Below are 20,589 nucleotides of genomic sequence, written 5' to 3' on the forward strand. Positions count from 1 at the left end.
CCCCAGCCCGCCCAAAACCCATCACTGAGGCAGGGTCTGGGTCATTTTCAGGCAGCTCCACATAAGCTGTGTGCACAAGTCTCACAATCCAAGTGCCATGATCTGAAAAAATCCCCAAAGAAGCAGAGGAAGCATCTTTAAGTCTTCAAAATATGGCTTATTTTTGTACCCCAAAAAGTGAAAAATTGTAATACACCAAGAAGAGAACAAATTATCAACTGGGCCACAACGTTATCGTGCTCATTATTTAATTGTGGTGACCAACACGGAGCCCATGTTTAATCATCTCTGTCTATCTGGAGACCTGAAGGGACAGGTGTGTGCAGGCTGCTCCTGAAGCCCTAACCCAAAAAGACAATAGCCGACTACTGGTGTTACCGTGGGAGGGGACCCCTCAGCCCTGTAGTGACCAGTGCTTGGCCTCGTAGAGAGTGCAGAAGAAAAGCTCAAGATGCTGTCTGCACGCAAAGGAGACCTGTTCTGGTATGCATAGAGAGAAAAAACCATTTGGTCTACAATACTCAAGACTTAAACCCACAGAAGAAGTATTTGGAAGAGATAAAAACCACCCAAAATCTATTTGCAATATATCTAGGATGTATCTCCTGCTGTAGTGCACATGGCATGGATGAAGCTGTTGGCTCTTAAGACGCAGGCCTTGAGATCACATGGAAAACAGCTTAATACAAAGGTGCTGAGATTTCCAGAAGTTACAGGACCTTAAGTTTTCTGCAGAAAATCTGCACAGTGTGTGTTGTGACACAAATCTGAACCCATAGCTTGTGGGTTTTTTTCATAATACCTTGGGAAAACACCCACCCCCAAGAGAATCAGGACAAAATCGTTTACAGGGTATTAGGAACACCACACGCTTGCCCATGTTTTGCTAAATAGTTGAAAAACAAAGTCACCAAATAGCAAACATACAGTTCTCATTTGATATTTAAAAAACATATAGGTGAGTGCACAGTTCCAGCCATTTGAATGATTTGCCCAGGTGTTTCAGTGAGCTTGAGAAGAGAAGGGGGTGTAGGGTGGGATTTTTTGGTTTGGTTTTGTTTAAGTGCTGCCTGTTAGAAACACAAGGAGCAGCAGAGCAGAAAAAGTTTGAATCGCACAAACTCAGCTTTCACCCAAAGAAGTAAATGACAATACAAATACTTTGAGTTGAAGCCCATAACAAGCTCTGAGACACACAAGCTGTCAAGACAGAAGTTCAGGACCTGCACATGGAGGCATGCACATTGGAACCCATTTCTAGTTGCCAGAGGATTATGAAGGAATAGCCTCTGCATCCCAGCTACAGGCAGAAGCAAACACAAAAGACCAGTCCATAAAATGTAGTTCAGCCCATGAGCAAGCATCACTAGCAGATAACATGGTGGCTTCTCAAGGTGTTTGTTGTCATCAAAACGCACCCACCAGCCTCACGTCTCCTTGGTTGACTTCATTTTCACTGAAACAGATCACAATCATTCATGGGTAGGAGCAGCTTCACAGGGCTAAGTCTTGTCTCAGTGCTGTAAATTCCAACTCTGTGTCTGCAGCTGCACCCTGGAGCCAGGGGAGAAGACCTGAAACCTGGAGCCACGGGCAGCTTTAGCGAGGTGGAGGGAGCTGAAATGCTGCAACTGAAATCCTTCAGAAGCAACTCAGGATCAAGGAAAGACAAAAAAAACTTGTGGTTTCCACTTCTGGAAAAAAACATGTTAATGGCAGCTGTGCCCACATGGGCACGTCTACACTCAAGAGTGCTGGAAGCCGGCAGCCCTGCACTTTCCTGGAGCTAAGTGGGGATGGACAAAACAAGGAAACATCAGGAGGAGGGCACGTGAGCAGAAGTCTTCAGAACAAGGCTCCTCCAAAAGCCTCGTGCCCAACTCATCCTGACTTGCTTCCTCTACAGAGCGCACCAACACACGAGTACACAGCAGATAGGGTAAATATTGCCAGGGTGTTTGGGTTTCAGTCTGCTGAGGAAGATGTAGGAGGAGAGGGTTCTTCAGGCATAGCTTTGGTGGCTCTCAGAGGTGGGAGCCCAGTCAGCCCTCACTCAGGGAAGGGCAGTCAATCTGCTCCTGCCACGCTGGCAGCACATCATGACAGGTTCCCTAAACACACATCAAATGACTAATAAAACCACATAAGGAAAAGCTATTTTTACTCCCGTGTACTCCATTAGAAATGCAAGTCATCCCTTGCAATACAGTGGGTTTTATTATGGACATGAGATTATTGTCTGTCCTCCAAAGTAGGCACTACATAAAAGTCATCAACAAGGACTTTGAATGGGCAGTTTAGAAACAAAGATCAACAGGGCTCTTGTTTACCTGCTGTTTAGTAATCTTCCCTCTAAGGAGGCCTCACAGGAGCCTGCTGCTGGTGTCGTATGGCCCAGGTTTTCAGTGCACACCACCAGGAGCATCCAGCAGAAACCACTCCACACAGAATCACTCATGCTTGCTACATGAGACTCTACTGCTGCGCAGATCTACAAGCACCTGCACGATACGGCGCTGCTGCACGTACACGTCCATATGCATAATGCCACGCACAACTCCTTAAGGCTAACCAAAAAACTCAGAACAAACACAATACAGCTGAGACATCCACAGCCATGGACGCAGGTCTGCTGCGGAGAGACCTGCTTTGAGAAGGAACAGAGCAGAACAAGGCAAAATGCAGCAGGCAGGTCTTGAAACACCACTTATTGTTCTACAAGCCCACGTATGGAAGAGAATGAGTTCCTTTCATTTCTGTCACCAAATGTTCCACTGAGGTTTGACAGTAGCTAAGTCTAAGAGGGAACACTTGGGTGCCTAGTAAGATTCAAGGTGAGATTTTACTGTCATTAACTAATACACAAAATGAAGTAATTCCTCTTTCTTCACATCTCCTCTAACCAACCAAAACCACACTTGCAATATTTACCTCATTTGCCATGTACTCAATGAGCTGGTGCACATCGTAGAGGAAGAAGCAAGTCTGGATGGAGTTGGGTGCGAGGCTTTCAAAGGAGGAAGGTTGAATATTAGGAATAGGTTCTTCACTTAGAGGGTGGTGGAGCACTGGAGCAGCTCCCCAGGGAAGCAGTCACAGCACCAAGGCTCACAATATTGCAGAAGCACTTGGCCAATGCCCTCAGACACACGATGTGAATGTTGGGGTTGTCCTGGGCAGGGACAGGAGACGGACTCAATGACCCTCAAGGGTCCCTTCCAACTCAGGACATTCTATAATCCTACGATCATTCTTTCAAGGCAGAGTGAGAATAGCCCCACTGAAAACCCCGTAAACTACTATGCAGGCTATGATCTCCTCTCCTCCACCCAACAGCTGCCTCCGGCTAAGGGCACCACACACCAAGGCCTAAGGCTTGTGTGGAGCTCAGGGCTCCAGAGCAGAAAGCTCACGAGTGGACCTACAGGCTTTACCACCAGCATCGCCTCTGCAGAAGGACTCACTTTGGCAGGTCCCATTTCCTCCCCTGCCCTGCTCCTGCATCTCATTCCTGCCTCTGCACCAGCTCTTTGGTAGAAGTGTAGCAACCACTTCTGTAAACATTACACAAGCCAGAGTAGTGAGTGGATTAAATAAACAAAAGCCACGCTAATTTGAAAAAAGACACATATTTTGAGGTACTACAAACTGATAACTCAATCGAGGGTAGGTTTAGATTTCCAAAGGACCAACCCTCGACAGGCTGTATATAAAAATAAAACTACTTCCCCCAAAAGTCAGAATCCCAGCTAGAAGCTCACACCATACACGTACAGACAATTTCCACCCATTTCTGCCTGCAAAATCCCCGGGGAGATCAAAGAGCCAGGCCTGAGACTGCACTCAGAAAGCACTTGAGCTGCTATGCTGCTGAAGATTAAAAAGGGGTTTGGAATACAGGCAGTTATCTGACAAAACCAAACTTCACTAAATCAGCACCAAATGGGGCCCTGGCCTATGGCTGTTGTGTTAACGTAATATGGACAGATTCCAGCCCAGAAGTATTACTTATAAAGAGTTAAAATAAAAAGGAAAGCACAACAGAGAGGTTTTTTATTGTGAAGAGTTTCAAAAAGTTGACCATCAAATCGAGGACTCGGAAAGCCGGTAAAGAGGAGCAAAAACATCTTGAAAACCTTCTTAGGTTACAGAATGACAGCATCCTGGAGCATTTAACAATTTCCACTTAGAGTCAAGCTAATAGAAAGATTTAACTTTAATTTCCACTGAATTACTACCAAAAGCTTTCCTTTAGTTTAGGCTGGAAAAAGTATTTCCCCTCTTGCTTTTTCAGCTTGATCAGGATACAGTTAGGAAAGGAGATGAAGCACAAAGAAGGTGCCAGAATTAAGCTTTCCCCTCTTATTTGGGCCTTCTCAGGACATCTTATTTCTTCTTCCCACAGCTTTCTGCCACCCTGTCTACCGAGCCACAAGCTGTCACTAAAGCAGGTAACCCTGAAACACGTCTTGCTCTGACTGCGTGCTCTGGACAAACAGACGCAATACTTCCTCTCTTCCCCTGCCCTGAACACACGTGTGCCTAGCAGATCTCCTCCAGAAAGGTCTCTGCTCTCGCCAGACTGTTTGATCCTGCTTTAGCAGCCTCCTCTGATCTGTTGTGGAGGCAGCAGTGTCGCTGCTGCAGACTGCGGTGGCAGCGGAGCAGAATCAAAGCCTGGTATAATGAATCATAGCATAGAATCACAGAATGGTTTGGGTTGGAAGGGACCTTAAAGATCATCCAGTTCCAGCCCCTCCTGCCACGGGCAGGGACACCTCTCACTGGATCAGGTTGCTCCAAGCACCATCCAACCTGGCCTTGAACACCTCCAGGGATGGGGCAGCCACAGCTTCTCTTGGCAACCTGTGCCAGAGCCTCACCACCCTCACAGGAAAACATTTCTTCCTAAGATCTCACCTCAATCTCCCCTCTCTCAGCTTAAAACTGTTACCCCTCATCCTATCTGTGCACTCCCTGATCAAGAGCTTTCCTAGAGCTTTCCTGGAGTCCCTTTAAGCACCAGAAGCTGCTCAAAGGTCTCCCCGGCTCCTTCTCCAGGCTGAACTCTGTCAGCCTGTCCTCAAGCAGGAGATGCTCCAGCCCTCAGATCATCTCCATGGCCTCCTCTGGACTCATTCTAACAGATCCATTTCATTCCTGTGCTGAGGACTCACAAGAGCAGAGGGGCAGAATCCCCTCCCTCACCCTGCTGGTCACACTTCTTCGGATGCAGCCCAGGATACGGGCAGCTTTCTGACCTGCAAGTAAGTGCACATTGCCAGCTCACATTCAGCTCCTCATCCGCTAACATCTCAAGCCCAGGGCTGCTCTCAATCCATTCCCCACCCAGTCTGCATTTGTGCTTGGAATTGCCCCAACCCAGGTTGCACTTGACTTTGTTGGATGAAGTCCCACTCGTGTCACCAAGTTTTGCCTGCAGCCCAGCCCCCTCCTCCAGCCCAACAGGTACCACCAGCCACTCATCCCCTCCTGAAACACTGACTTTGTGGTGCAAAGGAGATACCTAAACACGCTCCAGAGAGGATCAGTGCTGTGTAACTGCACCTACCATCTGCCAGATCAGAAACACTTCATCATAAAGCAGCTGCTGGGCTAAGACCTGAGTTCTGAAACATTCCAAAGCTTGCACAGGTAAGACATTTGGACAGATCAGTGAACTGCTCACATACAGACTTAAAACAATCCAGCCCAGCACAGCACTGGTTCTGTGCATCCTCCCGTTCCTAAGCCCAAGAATGGTCTTGTTTTCTTCAAAACTTTTTGTAACACACAGCTCATTAACTCACTCTTTCGCCTTAAGTGTAGCCATTTCCTAATTTCAAAATGCAGTTGTTCATAAATCAAAGTTCAAACAACTTATTCACTCCAGCTGGTGACGGTTGGTCTTTACAACTTCCGTAACTTCTTAGCAGGGAAACACCCTTCCAACAGCAGCATCACTCCAGGCGTACCACCACCTCCGCTTTGGGTCTAGGCTACTGATGTGGGGTTTTCCCAGCCTGCACAAGCAGGATTTAGTGGCCAAGCGCCCGTGAAAGCACCAGAGATTCAGCAGCCACTTGCCAGCCAGCGAGTGCTCAGCCTGCAAAGACCTGCAAGCCAAGGAGGTGCTAGGAATCCACATCTACTTCACTAAACTGCTGGGATTTGTCAAATATGCCACAAACCAGAGGAGAATTTCTGCTCTAGGGAATCCTCTGTCTCCAGCTGACTTTTCTGTCATGCCTCCTACCACACATACCTACAAGAGCAGCCACGTCGTCTGAGGGCACCTCCCTGAAGTGCTCCTGAACACCACTGTGGAACCAACACTGCAGCTTGCAAAGACATTCTTTTTCCTCATATAAAAGCTATGCCTGTTTGTCAAAGGGTCTGGAGCACAGGGACTATGGGGAATGGCTGCGGGACCTGGGGTTTGTTTAGCCCGGAGGAGGCTGAGGGGAGACCTTATTGCTCTCTACAGCTCCCTGAAAGGAGGTTGTAGTGAGGTGGGTGCTGGTCTCTCTCCCAAGTAACAAGTGATAGGATGAGAGGAAATGGCCTCGGGTTGCACCAGAAGAGGTTTAGATTTGGTATTAGGAAAAAAATGCTTCACTGAAAGGGTTGCCAGTAATGGGAAAATATTGCCCAGGGAGGTGGTGGAGTCACCATCCCTGGAGAGATTTAAAAGAATTGGAGATGTGGTTCTTAGGGACATGGTTAGCAATGGTATTCACAGTGCTGGGTAAACGGTTGGACTTGATGATCATAAAGGTCTTTCCAACCTAAATGATTCTCTAATTCTGTGATTCTCTGATTCTATGTAGTTGGCTGTGATAGAACACAACAGTAGAACAGGTCCCTTCTTACAGGCAACCTCCTTAAGCATATGAAAACAGGACACTGTTGCTTAAAAGCCTCGAGAAAGGAAAGATACAGTCCCAACATACACATCCCAAACACCTCCTCCAACACTCCTTTAGTCAAAGAGAAGGAAGAGATCAACACAACATTTCAAACACAAAAAGGACCTATTTCCCCCACTTTCAAGAGAAATTTTACTTTGTTTACTACTATTTTTATCTGGTTTGCATCCACTTTCCTAAATGCAATAATGGAGTTTGAGGAGCAGAACCACTGCAAAAAAAAAACCCCACAAGTACCTGGACAGGAGCCATAGAAAGCACCAACACTGTCTAAGTCACAGCTCTGCCATCGCTAGACCAGTGGTAAGACCAGGCTCTTAAACCAGAGGTAGCTTGGTCGATTGATAAACAGTACATGAAGAACAGCAGGTTTCTCAGTCGCATAATCCATAAGCACTAGCAAGTGCATCGAAATCTCCTCTGCCACCACCTGTAAAGTGGGTAAGAACAGTCCATCACACTGACCGGTATAAGGATATGGAAGAGCATACTGTAACAACTCAAAAGGAGATTTATGTAAGGAAAAGAGGTAACGGTTGGTCACACAAGGAATCTTTGCAATGTTGAAGAAGACTGTTTCATCTCGACATCCAAGTAAATTCACAATGCCATGGATCACCATACTGCAAATATACAGGTTAGATGAGGCTTTGAGCTACTTGGTCCCGTAGGAAGTCCAGGGAAGCTGGAACTGGATGGGCTTTAAGGTTCCTTCCAACTCAAACCATTCTATGATTCTCTAAGATGTCATGAATGGATGAAACAGCTACCTCATTACTAGTCTGCCTCTGAGGTATAAAACCAGCAACAACATCCCCAAGTCTGTAGAAGGCCAGCAGGCATGTTAGCGTTCATTTCCACAGGGAAAGACTAAGGGTGTCAAAAAACCAGGCAGTTAAAACAGCCAAAATTTACAATCAGCAAGTCCAGCGGAGGAAAATATGGGAAGAGGAAAAAATACAAAACCTAACCTTTACATTCTCTGTTGTGTATTATCAACATTTACTGATTTATTTTAAAAGTTGGGTAGAGCGTGAGAAATTAATATACTGCCATATGCCTGTGTGCTGCATCTGCTACAACAATTTATTCTTACAGTTATTTTATTACCTTCTTTGGGAACTCAATGAGATAAGGATCAGCATCCTGACACTTGGAAATTAGCTCATTTCCATGGCTGTCAGCAGGAAAGCAAGAATTAAACCTCTAATTTCAGCCTGAGAAATAGTAAGGGTCTAATGAAGGAAAAAAAATGCTTCTGTGTTTGTAAGAGAGGGAAAAAAAGAGTGTTTGGAAGAGCAGTGGCCTTATTATGCTGGCAAGCCTACAGCCCATGAGATCAATGTTTTGATGAGCACAAGGCCCAGTGCCAAGGGCGGATGGGAAGGAGGAGAAGAGACTTCAATGAGCTGAAAGCGTGGAGAGAGGAAGAGGCAGGGAAGCGGTTTGAGAACAAACTAGGTCAAGGGTGGGTTTAGGACAAGGGAAAGCAAAGCTAGAGAGGACCTCAGATATGGGTCCTGAAGGCTGGGAGGAGATGTAGAAGGAGGGAAAATGGTCACTCTCACCCACAAGTGAAAGGAAAAAAGGAAAAGGATTCACAGTGGGCCTTACACAAAAGACGACGGCACGCACCTTGCAGCCTGCCTAACTGCTGAGCAGCCCTTCACCACAGGGGCTTCAGAACAGAATGAGTAAAACCTCAGCCTATTTCCAGGAACAGCTCTGCAACTGGTTTAATGATCCCTAGCTGGGTACCAGCAATCACAAGGGAAGAGCAGCAACACAGTTGTGGGGTTTGGGGCTGTTGCTCTTCTGGTAGTGCCTCTCCAAAAGCCTTGCTGCACATCAGCAGCCTGAAGCCATGATGCCCAGCCCGAGGCCGAGTTTGCCGAAGGGAATTATTTGAGGGCTTGCAGTCTGCTTCGAGGTGGGAGCTCCGTTTAGGCACTGACAGGGCCTGGCTGGCAATCCTGCAGGCATAGTTTCTAGGTGAGAGAGCACAGACTTGCTGCTAGAAGTACAGATAATTCTGCAAGAAAGGACTCCCACGCCTGGAGATACAGAAAGATCATTCTGTTATGAGTTTCATTTGATTGAAGTTCTTCTTATTAAAAGAAACCCAAGCAAATAGTTAAATATAAAGACAAACCTATATCCCTTTCTACAAAAAGCTCATCGCAGCAGCCTGGGGAATAAACCTTATGCTTACACAAAGAAACCCGCGTATATCAGTCTCTCGATCACAAGCCCAAACCTGTGTATTCCAAGGGTTCAGCAACAACTCAGTGTCCCAGCAGGAGTGGTCCAGGGGACTGGAAGGAAAGGAACACTGACTACTCATCTCCCACTTGAACAACAAGCTCTCTCCCCAGGGTCTGAGCCCGACCGTGGAGCCCAGTTTCAAGAGGAGCTGCTCGAAGCAGTCACTCACACACTCGCCTCGGTCTTGTGTTCCAAACTGCGAACAAAGCCTCTCTCAAATGTGGTTTGATTGACGCAAATCAAGAGCTGAGCGGGTGATTCATAGTTGTCAGACCGTAACACTTGCATAAAAACAGCATGCGGACAAACTTCCTGATGCACTCAAACACTCGGCACCATCATGAAAGGCATTAGAGTCCAACACAGACCCCACGCGATAAGTCTCCTTCATCCTCCCAACAGACATTTGGGGTTTCCCTACCTAACACAGTCCTACTACACCATCAGACAGAAATGTGCAACCAGCATCTTGCTGTGCTTCCCTACAGCTTGGGAGGAAAGATCAGTGTGTCAGAAAGGTGCGTTGTGATGCCAGTGGAGGCAAGGGACAACCCATCACCAGAGCCTACTGGTTTCCTGCAGTTCAACAGCTGCACCATCAGCTGTGTATTTTGACCTTTCTATTCCAAACCTCTTCCTCCATGGTAAAGACGTTTTTCCCTTCTCTTTTCCTTTCCCATGAGCTTCACAGGAGGATGAAGAGCAGGAGTGGACAGGTCTGTGGCTGGCGACAGAAGCAATTCGCCCCATGCCATAAAAGTGCCTTCAAGAAAGAGCCAAAAGCACTTTCCATGCACCTCATGAGGACTCTGCACAGGGTATTCACAGATGCAGATAATTCTGGGATCTTCCTATACTCTCCATGCACCTCAGTCCAACCTACCTAGGAGAGACACCATGAAAAGCCAACATGACCTGACTCCATGGCTTCATCCTCAGAGCAGCAGAGCTGGAAAGCCTGCAGCCTAGAGTCATGCCACGAAGTAGCTGTGGGCTTATCTTGGAGGAGCTGACGCGCTTCCACAGGAAGATTGCTGAGTCAGAAGCAGACTTCCTAATTTAGCAAGGCATCATCTGCCCCAGACATAGAGACGAGTGTCCTACCACAGCACCCTGGGGCCTGCAAAAGCACTGAACCAAATAAGACCTTCTGACCAGACTCTGGATTTGCAAAACTGGGAGTAACAGCATAGATCACAAAGAGCTCAGCGCTCCTTCTAGCTGGAAGAGGGTGGGAACTGGGGGAATGAGCCGCTGGGCTGCAGGGAGGGTCCTTGCCACCAGCAGCAGGCTGGTGTCATGCTGCTGCAGCTCTCTCCACCACACACAAAGAGAGCAAATGAACCTCTACCACAATTAATTCATGAAAAATGACACCATTGTGTTTCTGTGAACAATTAGGAAACAAAAGCGAACATACAAAGACTCTGCCAACAGCACAAAGTAAAATGAAGATATTGTTTCATACTAATCTTTCTTTAAACCATTTCAAGACAAACACGACTGTGGGTAAACAGATTCAAGTAAGTGTGACTTCAATCCAGGACACACCTTGATGATACTCCAGTTCCCAGGGCACCAAGAACACCACACATCTCTTCTCCAGCAGTCTGCCTAAACAAGGCACCATCCTTCCTTCTGAGGGGCTTCCAGAGTGTCAAGATCTGCCCTGTGGTCTGCACCAAATCTATGCCCCTTGACCTCCCACTCTGCTAATACGTCAGTCCACCTAAAGCCTCTGCATCCTGAGCTGCCCCTGCCGGAACAAGCCTATGTGCTGCACTCGAGCTCCCACAGAATCAGAGAATCATTACAGTTTGAAAAGACCTCTTAAGGTCATCCAGTCCAACCATCAGCCCAACACCACTGTGCCCCCAAGTGCCACATCTACATACTTTCTGAACACCTCCAGGGATGGAGACTCCACCACTGCCCCGGGCAGCCTGTTCCAATGCTAGATCACTCTTCCAGTAAAGAAGTTTTCCCTAATTTCCAATCTACACCTCCTCTGACACAACTTGAGGCCTTTCTTTCTCATCCTAGAACAGACTTGCTAACCTAAGCATCACCTACAGCCCTCCAGCTCCTGGTGGTCTGAGGCCTCCCCCATCACCACCTGCATGTCCCAGCCCCTCACCTCTCCTTTCAGCTGGAGCCTGGACCCAGCTGCCTTGCAATAACCCAGGGAAAGTGGCTTCCCCAGCTCTGATATCGAGTGAGTAAAGAAAAGGCTAGGCAATGGAAGTGCCCACCATCACAGGTCCTCATCCAGGATCCCAGGAGAAAACAGAACTGAAACAATCAGTACCTTAGAAACAGGGTACATAGAATCATAGACTGACAGAATGGTTTGGGTTGGAATGGACCTTAAAGATCATCCAGTTTCAACCTCCCTGACATGCACAGGGACACCTCCCACCAGACCAGGGTGCTCAACGCCCCATCCAACATGGCCTTGAACACCTCCAGGGATGGGGCAGCCACAGCTTCCATGGGCAACCTGTGCCAGGGCCTCAACACCCTCATGGTGAAGAATTTCCACATCACTACATCCACATCAATATCTCAGTTTGGGCCAACACACTTCAGAAGGGCATCACCACTTAAACTCTGTTCTGGATGGTCACTCAGAGACATCTCCACACACAAACCAAACTTCTTTGGCTGAAAAATTAACCCAGGAGAGGTATGTCAAGAGCCCACATAACAGAATTCCTCCCCTCTTGGATATTCAGTCCACACAACCAGACTAGGGTTGGTCAGAGTGAGCCCCTGTGAGACACATACACACTTTTAAGCTCCAGCTCCTTCCCAGTATGGACACAGCCCGTGTCACCAGGTCTGACCCTGCACCACGCTGCCCACTCAGAGCCCTTCCACAGGCTGGACCCCATCCTGCCTCTCATTCTGCTGATTGCCACAATTAAACAGTGCTGCTCTGCTACAGAGAAAATATTTTAACTGCAAGGAAGAACCTAAAAGAGCTTTCAGTGTTAACACCCCACTTCCTACTGGCTCAAAAGGAAGCAAGGCCAAAAAGTTGGAGGCACTCAAGTTTAACATCTCTGCATTTCTGCAGTCGGGACCAGTGTAACGAGAAGTTCATTCCACCAACACGAGACTATCAGATCTGACTTGCCAGGATGAGGCAAGTCAGCAAGAGGAAGGCAGAAAAGAAGGCAAGAAAATTTCTCAGAAATTCATTACCATGAGAGAGTGAATTATCACACAGATGCACAGAATGGTGGGGGTTGGAAGGGGCCTCTAGAGTCCATCCAGTCTAACTCCTCTACTAAAGCAGAGTCACCCAGACCAGGCTGCACAGGACCACATCCAGCTGGGTTTGAACATCTCCAGAGAAGGAGATTCTACTACCGCCATCACCCTCACAGGAAAAAAATATTTCCTCATGTTCAGGTGGAACTTCCCATGCTCAGTTAGTGCCACTGCCCCTTATCCTGTCGCTGGGCACCACTGAACAGAGTCTGGCCCCATCCTCCTGACCCTCATCCTTTAGATATTGATCAGCACTGATGAGATCCCCTCTCAGCTTTCTCTCCTCCAGGTTGACCCAGGTCTCTCAGTTTTTCCTCCCAAGAGAGATCCAAGAGATCCCAAGAGAGATCCAAGAGATCCCATATCATTTCCACAGCCCCTGCTGGACACTCATCAGTGGTTTCTTGCCTCGCCTGATCTTGGGAGCCCAGAGCTGGACACAGTTCGCAAGATTAATCCCACAGCACTGCAGTTGTCACCCTCTTCGGTTTCTAGTTTAGTCATCATTAAAAAAACACAACTCAAAGCACAACTCCCTGATGAGGTTTGTTGATGAAGCACTGCAGTTGCCGAGAAGGAAATTTAAAAGCTAATTTGACTCGATATTTTTCAGTATAAACACATTCATCCCCATGTTGTTTTTAAGCGCTACGTCAAACACAGAAGCCAGGAGAGTTGAATGTACCCTAGAGCTCTGGGTATTACAAGCCACTAAAATAACTGATGCCCCAAAACCTTCCAGCAGCTCACGCTTGAGAGGAGGTAAAAATGCAAGTAAGGCTGCAGACAATGAGGAGCTATCAAAGGGACACGCTAGAACAAATTATTTAATCTGAGCTTCAAAAACCTAAGAACGGCTGTTTTTTATAGCTCGCTCCCAGGAAACTCCCCTTGCTTCTGTTTACAGTAAATTATCTGGTTGGAAGATTTCTTTTAAGCAGCGCAGAGTTCTCAGTTGCTACGAGCAAAGTCCTAAGTGCCTGTGCAGGATCTTTTCCCTCGTTACATTGCTGCCCAAGAATCTGGCAGGATGCAACTTCAGCTGTGCTCTCCAACAACAGATCGCCTCTTATTTCTTCAGCCACATGAAGGGAGGAAGGGTTTTTTCAGGCAGGACCCTACAAGCAGCTGCCTGCAAGTGTCAACAGCTGGAAGCCAAAGCACTTTCTCTTAAAAAGAGGAGAGGGCAGCAGCACATCAGCATATGAAGATCAGGATAAGGTGACAGACAAGAGCAAATAATGACTTTCAAACAGAGTAAATTTCTATAGCTCTTTGGGTTTGGGGTTTAGGAAGCCATCAGCATGACTAACATATTTAGGAAGTCCAGAAATGAAATCCTGCATTGTTTTTGGCTTAATGCAGGAAATCAGCTTTAATGACAACCTGCAGTTAGCTCTGTAGTAATTTTCTTTCTGCTTCATTGACATACATGACAAGACTTTATTAGCAGGGCTAAAATTAAAAACAAAACATTTTTCCCAGCTGCAAAGAATGCTTAAGCATTCATTGACACCTCAAGAAAAGAGACAAAAAAATTATTTCAAAGCAATTCCATTACTTATTTTGTATTTCAGCTTTTCGTTGTGCTTTAGATCAGGCATTTTGTACTTCACACACCCATGACCACAGATTTTTCATCATCAGGATTAACCGCTGTGAAAAATGACTGTTGTAAAGGGCAGTATCTATTGTTACAGCAGAAATAGAATTATGATTTCTAACTCAGGAAACCAGCAAGAACAGGCTCAAAAGGAATACCAACAGGCAGCTCAGACTGTGACTGTGCTCAACTGTGCTCGCTCAATCCAACCATCAGCATCAGAAGCAGCACCTGAATAGATTAAAGATTCTTATAGGGTGGGAAGGAATTTGGACTCAAATGGCTTTCCCCACATTTGCCACCTAAACACCACACAACATATGCATTCGCAGGGGAAACGGAGGAAGCTCCAGACACTGTCGCTACCATAACTTAAGTCTGAAGAATTTAAAGCCCTGCCACTTCCCCCCAGTCTGAAACAGGAGTCTGGGCGGTGTCATCCCAATGACTTTGTCCCTCCCTCCCAGTCAAGACCATTATTGCACAGTTTCTTTGCTCCAATACCTCATTTGATCGGCTTTTCAGGGTCTTTGGTGTTAGTCTGACCTACCCCAACTCCCATGGAGAAATCAGAGGCGTTGTGGGATCCCCAACACTGAGAAGCCCTCAAGAACTTGCTGTAGGACTCATCTGAACCACATACAGCGCTCGGTGCCTTCGCAACATAGGATCCCATGGAACAGCCCCCCCTCAACGCCTCCTGCCCCACTGATTTTTCCTTGCCCCAGTGGGGCACAAGAAACAGTGCAGGGAATGTTGTTTGCAGAAAGACTGTAAAAAAAAAAGAAACAAGTTTAAGGGCCGCCCAATAGGCTAAAATCATTGCTATGGGCAGTCGACCCCCTAAAAAATTGTGGAAGGGAAATTAAATAACAAACTAGGCCAGGATGGCCTAAAATAATTTCATTATTTAAAACCCTTTTTTTGTTTTTAATAGCTGCTATTTAATTAATGAAAGACAAAGTGCAAACTGAGCTAATTTCTCCCAAATTTGATTTTTTGAAGGCTTACATCCTAAGAGTTTAACACTATTGAAGAATATAACACAAAAATTGTTGTCCCAAGCAAATCCTATCTGGGCCACGCTTCCCAGATTCCTCAACATGGTCTTCCAGACAAAACCAGCATCCTGGTACTCATCCTGGGAGAGCTTCCTTGCAGAACCAAAGCCAGCACAGTACCAGTAAGTCGGTTACAGCAACAACACCAGGTTACAACCGGGGAAAAAAGAACCATCCAATTGTTAAGGTTGAAAAGCCCTCCAAGCTCATCCAGTCCAACTGTCAGGCCAACACCCTTGTGCCTACCAAATCATGTCCTGAAGTGCCATGTCTATGAGCTTTTTGAATACTTCCAGGGCTGGTGACTCCACCACTGCACTGGGGAGCTGGTGCCAATGCTTCACCCCTCTTTAGTAAAGAATTTTTTCCTCATATCCAACCTAAACCTCCCCTGGCACAACCTGAGGCCATTTTCTTCTTGTCCTATCACTTATTACTTGGCAGAAGAGGTTACTTACCTCCTTTCAGGTAGTTGTAGAGAGCAATAAGGTCTCCCCTCAGCCTCCTCCTCTCCAAGTCAAACAACCCCAGCTCCCTCAGCCACATCTCATAAGGCTTGTGCTCCAGATGTGCCACCAAAACCATTTTGTTTATCGAGAAAGGTTCTCACCTCTAGCAGGCATTTTCTTCTTTTTAAATCTTGTGCAGTAGCCATCTCCCTTCCTCTCTCCCAAGTACATGTCTTTTTTCCAATGGTCTTGAATGTTTAAAATAAGCCAGGACATGACGGTATCCACCAAGAAATGTCAGCAGGGCTTGGTAAACAAGATCAGGGCTGCTCTCACAGCTTTACCACTTGTGAATAACAAACACGTTTAAAAACTGAAGTCAATAAAATGTGCGTGCTACATAAATATGAGAAGTATATTCAGATTCAGAGTATAGATGTTTTTTAAGGCATTCCCCACCACCACCTCAATGAGCGTTAAGAGCCAGCAGGAGCACACTGTGCAGCAAGGGCAGCACCCAGTGATTTATTGGCACCTTCAATATCTCTGAAGATAAACCAAGAGGAGAGAGACATCAGCAGAAGGAACCATGCTCACACCTCTGGAAGAGCTGCACATGGATCATTTCAAATAAACAAATCTGAAGCGGAAGTATGAGTTGGTTTTTTGTTTTGTTTTAGAAATGGAAAGCAGGGGCAATGTTCGAAAACCTTCACAGATTTGAGGAAAAAAATGCAAAACTTATAACAGATTTTTCTTGAGCCCTTCCCTCTGACATTAAAGAGCCTGTGCTTTAGAGAAAGAAAGGAGGAAGAACAGAGAAAGAAGTAAGAAATTATGATTATGGAAAGGAATCTTGTTTTTGTTAAATCACTTCTGTTGGGACTGTTGGATCCAAGCAAGAGATCCCTGCAGCCCAGCAAAACCCTCCCAGGACTTTGTAACCCAGTTTCAATGGGAATGCTCACGTTAGAACTTCCCAAACCCCTGATGCAGTAAAGAAAAACATCTCAATTTACGGGAAGCCTGCAAAGGCGGAGACCTTGCCATGGTCATCAGTGCCTCCATCTGGCTCCACAAAGCCTACCATGGATATATGGTGCACAGCGCGATCCGGAAACAAGAAGCTTTACAGCCTGTATAATGAGTTACTAGACTGCGGAGGGAAAATAGGATGAAGCAATTAAAAAATCAGGGATCACCATAAATGCCATGGCTCAAGGTTGCCATACCTTGACTCCATTGTAATTGTACAACTAAGATTTGAAACTCTCAGTACCGGTTTATTTTGTGCATGCTTGAAAAATATTCTGATTAAAAACTTCAATTGCTTAACTAAAGCAAGTATTGTGACTGTCCTGCTGAAACACAGCTCCAGAGCTGACCCCAGGCACATTCCTGAGACATGCAGGTTTAATCACGGCTTAGAGAATCACCAAGTATCACTGAGCATTTAATGTAAAAATGGAGAGAATTTTCTAGAGGTATTAGGAACAGGAGTTGCTACAGGAACCCCAGAAGAGCTTCAGCTGATAAATGATTTATGTTGCCTGAATATCAATTTGGCAATTAGGGTGAGAAATAAGAGGGAAGCGTTACCGTATGCACGAGACTCTGTACAGCCGACCCCCAGGTATGGAAGGGCCCTTTCCAAAACCCCAACAGACCAAGAGGAGTAGAAGGACTCCCACGGTGCTGCTTCCCAGATGGTGGGAGCTCCTCCCAGGTAGAAGGGAGCGCCTCCCAGCCCTGCCTGCACCCAGAGGCGCTGGAGCTTCTCAGAAGGTGCCGCTGCTCGGCACGGCAGCTATTTATAGCAACGCAGTTCAAGGTGCACACTGCTGCAGACAAGCGAAGGACTTGTCTGCGTGGTAATGGATCTATAGGGCGCGGATTATATAAACAGTTGTTTCTTGCTCATTTCCACTCCACCGGCATCTCCCATGATAAAAATGCACTTGTCAAAAGAGCAGCTGCTCTCCACGGCAGAGCTGCCAGCAGCTGCGAGGTCTCTAACAGGGAACTCTAGGTGAGTTTTGTAAAGATGCTCAGAAAATACAGCTGTGAAGCCTTCGTATGCAGCTGCAGGCAGGCACAGAAGAGAGCGGTAATCTCTTTCTGCCCTATTCTTCTGCAGTTTAAAACACCATAAAGCAAATTTTCTCAGTTTCTCTCTCTATAAATCCTTGTTTAAGCATTTCTGCATTAGCCTCTTTAAAGATTTTGATGCTGAACTTGGTATCCAGGTTCTGTTTTCAGAAAAGACACACCAATTTCTTTTAAAGCTATTCAATAGGTTATTATTTTCTGTAAATTTATCCTTACCTTTCTGCTTCTCAGAGTAGAAGACACACTGATATCGTGCCCTGGAAGCAAACACCACATGCCTGAAGCTGCCCACCTCTCTCTTTTCAGCGCTGCAGGATTGTAGCATATTGCTCTGCGGAGCTGCCAGCCAGCCTGCCCCAACCAGCCCTGGGCAGGACCAACCCTCCAATGGCCAGAGAAGCTTTTCAGTGCTTAAGACTGCAGAAAATTCAAACCAGCAATGAGAAGACAGAGCAGGGCAGGCTGTTTCTTGGACCACTGCGGCTCAGGCTGGGAGCACCAGGAATAGCTGCTGACCGGGCAGGGATCAGTGGTCAAAGGTATGTGATAAGCACAACGTGCCACAACAACAGCTCACGTTTAGTGTAGAAATACACCTGCACAGTCCGGAGCCAAATCTGCCTTTGCTATTAACACTAGTGCCCAAACAAAGTGAATGCAGGCAACCGTCCTTCCCCCAACACACACAGTCCCTTGGGGAGAAAGAAAAAATACCTTCTTGCACCTTTTTAACACAACATGGAGCAGGCAGCTGCCTTTCCCACCTCTGCCATGCTCCGCAGCAGGACACAGGGCTGGAGGCTCATCTCTCTTGCAGGGACAGCCCAGTAGAGCAATTGCTTCTGCTGCTGATATCCTAGAGCAATGATGCCGGAGCAAAGAAAGGCTGGGAGGTTGTTTCTTTCCTACCTGTTCACAGCAATCAAGCTGTTCCCTACACGTGCAAGTGCTTTGTTTTATCTGGCATCACTCAGGGCACACCTCATCTCTTTTGGGTTAATCAGATTTTCACAGCTCCATTGGAGCAGGACTCAAAAGCTGCAGGTTAACTCTGTAGTACGAGGAGCACCCCTGCACTAAGATTCTTTATCACTTTTTCATTTCAAAATTGAATTACTACTTGGAGAAGAGAAATAAGACTAAACCTTGTTAGCAGACAGTCAGAGCTTGGGGCCCTGCAACTCACTTTCACTTACAGGTAGAAACCACTGGAAAAGAGGGGAATAAAACACCACAAACCTTTGTTTTCCCATTAGTGATTTACCCAGTTTAATTTTGCTAGCTGTGCATTGCAAAATCGATGCTTACCTAAAGAGCTGCCTGCCTGTTGAGCAATACGGTCTCTAACTGTTGCAACCGCAGCTGCAAGCGTGGGCTGACACTCGGGAATACCCCGTCTCCTCTCAAGCCCCCTCTGGTTCAGCTCTGATAACAATTCAGCCTTTTCAAGACTACAGAAGGGAAGTGCAGAACACACCTATAGCAGAGCCAGTGTAATGAACACCAACCGCTGGGTATCAGGATCCCGCTCTGCTTTAGCGGTGTGTCTCTCTCCTTTATGGACCAGCTCGAAGTCCTTAACCACAAGTGTTCTTTTCACAATAAGTACAGACATCGTGCTTGTCCCTGGCACCCAGCCCATAGGGCCTTTGCAGAGCTCCTCAGAGGAAAGAGAAGCCCATGGACATCACTGCTCAGGAATGACCTTGCAGAGAGACACAGCTGAACTGGAATCCCCAACATAAGAAGGACATGGACCTGTTGGAATGGGTCCAGAGGAGGCCATGAAGATGATTCAAGGGCCAGAATCTGCTATGAGGAAAGACTGAGAGAGTTGGGATTGTTCAGCCTGGAGAAGAGAAGGTGTGGAGGACACCTTAAAGCAGCTTCCAGTACTGAAAGGGCCTCCAGGAAAGCTGGGGAGAGACCTTTTACAAGGGCCTGGAGTGATAGGATGAGAGGGGAGTCGCTGTAAATTGGAAGGGGGAAGATTTAGATTAGACATTAGGGCGGTGAGGCACCGGCACAGGTTGCCCAGAGAAGTCACGGATGCCCCCTCCCTGGAGGTGTTCAAGGCCAAGTTGGATGGGGCTTTGACCAACCTGATCCAGTGGGAAGTGTCCCTGTCCATGGCAGGGGGGTTAGAACTGAATGATCTTTAAGGTCCCTTCGAACCCAAACCATTCTATGATTCTTTGCTATGTCTTGAGACTGGAAATCCATCCAATAGAGTTAAATCAGGTCCTGACTCTGCAACTGCACTGCAGATCGAGACAGTTGTAGCAGAGAGATTTTGAAGAATTCCTGCTAAAATAGTAGCAAATAAGGAAATGCAAAGTTTAACACTGGATGTTGCTAGAGAGAGCTCACCTCTTCAAGCCAAGGCAGTGGTGTGCTACATCAGCTTAGCAGAGGAAAAAAGCGTTGGAGGCTCTCTTGCAACCAGTTCAGATGTAAACACCTTCCAACAGGAGCTGACTCCCAGATGGGATGGGGAATGCACAGGTGAACTTCAAGGCTGTGCTCCACACAGAAGACGACAGGTCAGAGGTCTAACGCCCAAACCCACCCTCGGTAAGCTCAGACCACAGTGCCTCTGAACAGACAAGTGAAGAGTCTGCTTTCCAGGGACCGTATGATCCTTAAATATACATACATCCCTCATCAAAGCTGCAGGCTATATTTCATCAGTTTTAAACACAGTAACAAAACTACAGGCATTGCGTTAGGCAAGAACACATGTTCGTTACCCTGATGATGCCTTTTGGGTTCCACAGGGTTCTCACCTAAGATTTTGCTTGAAGCCCTAGAGGATCTCAAGTGACCAGGCAGCACTGAAACAGCAAGCTCCTTGAACAGAAATACCTAAATATCCATTATTGCACCCTCTGAGCCCA

General features: G+C 46.7%; 1 protein-coding gene across 9 annotated transcripts in view; it reads right to left on the bottom strand.

Annotated features, from left to right (window-relative positions):
* The window catches only part of HDAC4 (histone deacetylase 4), a 277,760-nt gene that overhangs the window by 193,304 nt on the left and 63,867 nt on the right, over window positions 1–20,589 (bottom strand). For 2 of the 9 annotated variants that reach the window (XM_069860652.1, XM_069860647.1), the window contains exon 1: window positions 17,909–18,080. The exons of 1 other annotated variant lie outside the window; for it this stretch is intronic. In XM_069860652.1, coding sequence (XP_069716753.1) covers window positions 17,909–18,017 — 109 coding nt within the window. In that variant the 5' untranslated portion in view covers window positions 18,018–18,080. Of the gene's footprint in view, window positions 1–17,908; window positions 18,084–20,589 lie in introns of those variants that run through there. 6 more of the 9 variants (XM_069860653.1, XM_069860650.1, XM_069860648.1 and 3 more) reach the window with 5 other exon arrangements.

The sequence above is a fragment of the Phaenicophaeus curvirostris genome, chromosome 7, assembly GCF_032191515.1.
Source record: "Phaenicophaeus curvirostris isolate KB17595 chromosome 7, BPBGC_Pcur_1.0, whole genome shotgun sequence".
NCBI lineage: Eukaryota > Metazoa > Chordata > Aves > Cuculiformes > Cuculidae > Phaenicophaeus > Phaenicophaeus curvirostris.